At 39.3% G+C, this 2,557-nt stretch overlaps 1 protein-coding gene across 1 annotated transcript in view; it reads right to left on the bottom strand.

Moving 5' to 3' along the window:
• Positions 1-1,899, bottom strand: part of LOC106874011 (transmembrane emp24 domain-containing protein) — an 8,985-nt gene extending 7,086 nt beyond the window's left edge. Inside the window, exon 1 of the mRNA XM_014921570.2 lies at positions 1,441-1,899. Within this exon, the coding sequence (XP_014777056.1) occupies positions 1,441-1,629 (189 nt within the window). The 5' untranslated portion in view covers positions 1,630-1,899. The remainder of the gene's footprint in view (positions 1-1,440) is intronic.
• Positions 1,900-2,557: the final 658 nt, after the last annotated feature.

The raw sequence follows: 2,557 nt of genomic DNA, 5'->3' as shown, positions 1-2,557 counted from the left end.
AACTGGTACTTTATTTTAACCACCCTGAAAGGATAAAAGGCAAAATTGACTCAGGCAGGATTTGAACTCTTTGCGATTTAAATTCGACCTTGTCCATTCATCTCTTTGGTAGAGGAGTCATAATAATAATAATAATAATAATAATAATAATAATAATAATAAAATGTACGCTGTGTGGACGTGTAAGGCCTTCATAATAATTTGTCTAGTGTCGGATCGTTTTGTGGAAATGGGGCTTGTCGAGTATAGACCCAAATGCACGACTGGTGCTCGTTTTACTGACCCCGGGAGGACGAAAAAGCAAAGTTGAACTCAGCAAGATTTGAACTCAGAATGTAACAGAGTCGGAAGAAATGCCGCTAAGTATTTTGTCCGGCACCCTAACGATCCTACCAGCACGCCTCCATAATAATAATAATAATAATATTCTGCTTGTTCTAAGTGTTTAATGACAACTACAGAGATACTGTAACCCTAAAAACTAACTCTCCCCTTTATATCGTTATGTAGATGCATCGGGGCCTCTGTATTTAAGTAGTGCCTTTTATTTAGTATTATTTTCCCGATGCAGGAAGAATGAAAGACAAATTTGACCTCAACGGGAATCGAACCACGAACGTAAAGATACAGAACATATGTTGCAAAGCATTTTGTCTGACACTCTCAAGTGTTTCTCAATCATCTTGTATTTTCTTTTCCCTATGGATCCCTTCGATTTCTATTTTACTCTGATGGAATCCTCCTAACTATTCGATGTTTTACAAAAAATCATGTATTTGTTAAAAAATATTTCGCGAAATCAGAAGTAGCGAAGTCTTATTAGTGACTTCCGAGGGCCATATGGACCCCGGTTCAGAACCAGATCAGTAATAATAATGGGTTGAAATGTTGGCACAAATCAGGCAATTTTGAGGGGAGGGGGTTAGTCCATAACATCGACCCCGGTGTTAAACTGATATTTTATCGACTACCAAAACGATGTCAGATGAAGTTGACCTCGGTGCTATTCGAATATAGAATGTAAAAGAGATGGGAAGAAATGCCGTTAAGCAATTTTGTTCGACGCACCAACGATTCTGTTCGGTCAATATAAAGACTGACCAAGCTCGTGGCCTTCATAATTTGTTTTCTACTGTCGGTTCATTTTATGGAAACAGGGCTTGTCGATCATACATAGACTGGTGCTTATTTTACTGACCCCGAAAGGAGGAAAAGCAAAGTCGACCTCGGCAGGATTTGAACTTAGAATGTAATCGGAAGAAATGCCGCTAAGTATTTTGCCCGGTGATCTAACGATCCAACCAGATCGCCTCCATAATAATAATATTCTGCTTGTTATAAGAAGTGCTTAATGACAACTACAGAGAGATCACAAATAGAGAAAAGCATGTATATATATATAAATACTCAGAGACAGAGGAAGAATGTGATATAGTTTACCTTGACATCGATGTCCAAGAATCCGCCTTCGGCCACCTCAAACATGAGACTCATCTTGGTGCCGGACGCTACTTTGTCAAAGAAGCATTCTTCGGCATGGGCGTCAATGTTGACGAAATAACCGAGTGTTGACTGCGGTAGAAAGACCGTAAGTGACAACACAAACAGGTAGGAGAAGAGAGTATCCATGGTTGAATTATTGAGCCAAGATCAGCTGGACTAGAACGTGAAACGGTCAAATGGTTGGCAGGCCAATTGCTGATCGTTATGAGAGAGAGCAGGAAAAGAAATGGGGGGGAGGTGATGGCGGAAACAAGGAACAAGATAGATTCTTGCAGCTAATGCCACGTAAGACACGTTGAGAGAGGGACAGCCTATAAGAGAGAAATAGAGAGAGGAAGCTTTATTATAAACGACAGCCGTCGTCAAAGATGGCCGAAAAGTTGTCCCCGGAAGTTGTAGTTCGAGGTTCGGCTTCGCTGTAGGAATAGAGAAAACTACGGTAGACCAGAAGGATAATGATTTATTGCTGCTATCGTGGTTCATTTGTTTAGCATTTCCAGTAATTTTTTTTTATGGTACACAGTCTTTGGCTGTTCTCTGATGCAAGTGGATTTATTACAAAACATTTGTAAATAAATACTCCATTTATAAGGCATACCTACACATTTGTGCCCTATCCTAACTTTGTTTTCTCGTAACACTAAAAAAAAAAAAGAGTATTGTAGTTCGCTTGAAGCATTGTATATTGTTTATAAAGAATAAAAAGTTTAGAATGGTATAACAATGCACTATAGAACAAAAAATGGACTATATACCTGTTGTAATTTGATTATCCATAGTCCGATGATATTTCGGAATTACAATTCCTTCTTCAAATCTTCTTTGCTGGAGTCTATTTAAATACAGGATATTTCTTTCTTATCTAAATTTGCTACAAATACCTACAAATTTGCTACATTCCACAGTTGAATTAGAACAGTCACAAACAGTGAAAGAAGACATGCACCCAACACCAGAGCTGAAGACACCTCCGAAAGGGGGTGCCCCGCCACGTCAAAACGGTAGAGGAGTAGGGGCCGAAACCGGACGTGGTTCCTCCTGATGATGTCTTGAG

The sequence above is a fragment of the Octopus bimaculoides genome, chromosome 30, assembly GCF_001194135.2.
Source record: "Octopus bimaculoides isolate UCB-OBI-ISO-001 chromosome 30, ASM119413v2, whole genome shotgun sequence".
In the NCBI taxonomy this organism is placed as follows: domain Eukaryota; kingdom Metazoa; phylum Mollusca; class Cephalopoda; order Octopoda; family Octopodidae; genus Octopus; species Octopus bimaculoides.
Note: the sequence above shows the minus strand (reverse complement) of the source record. Positions and strands in the feature narration are given on the sequence as shown.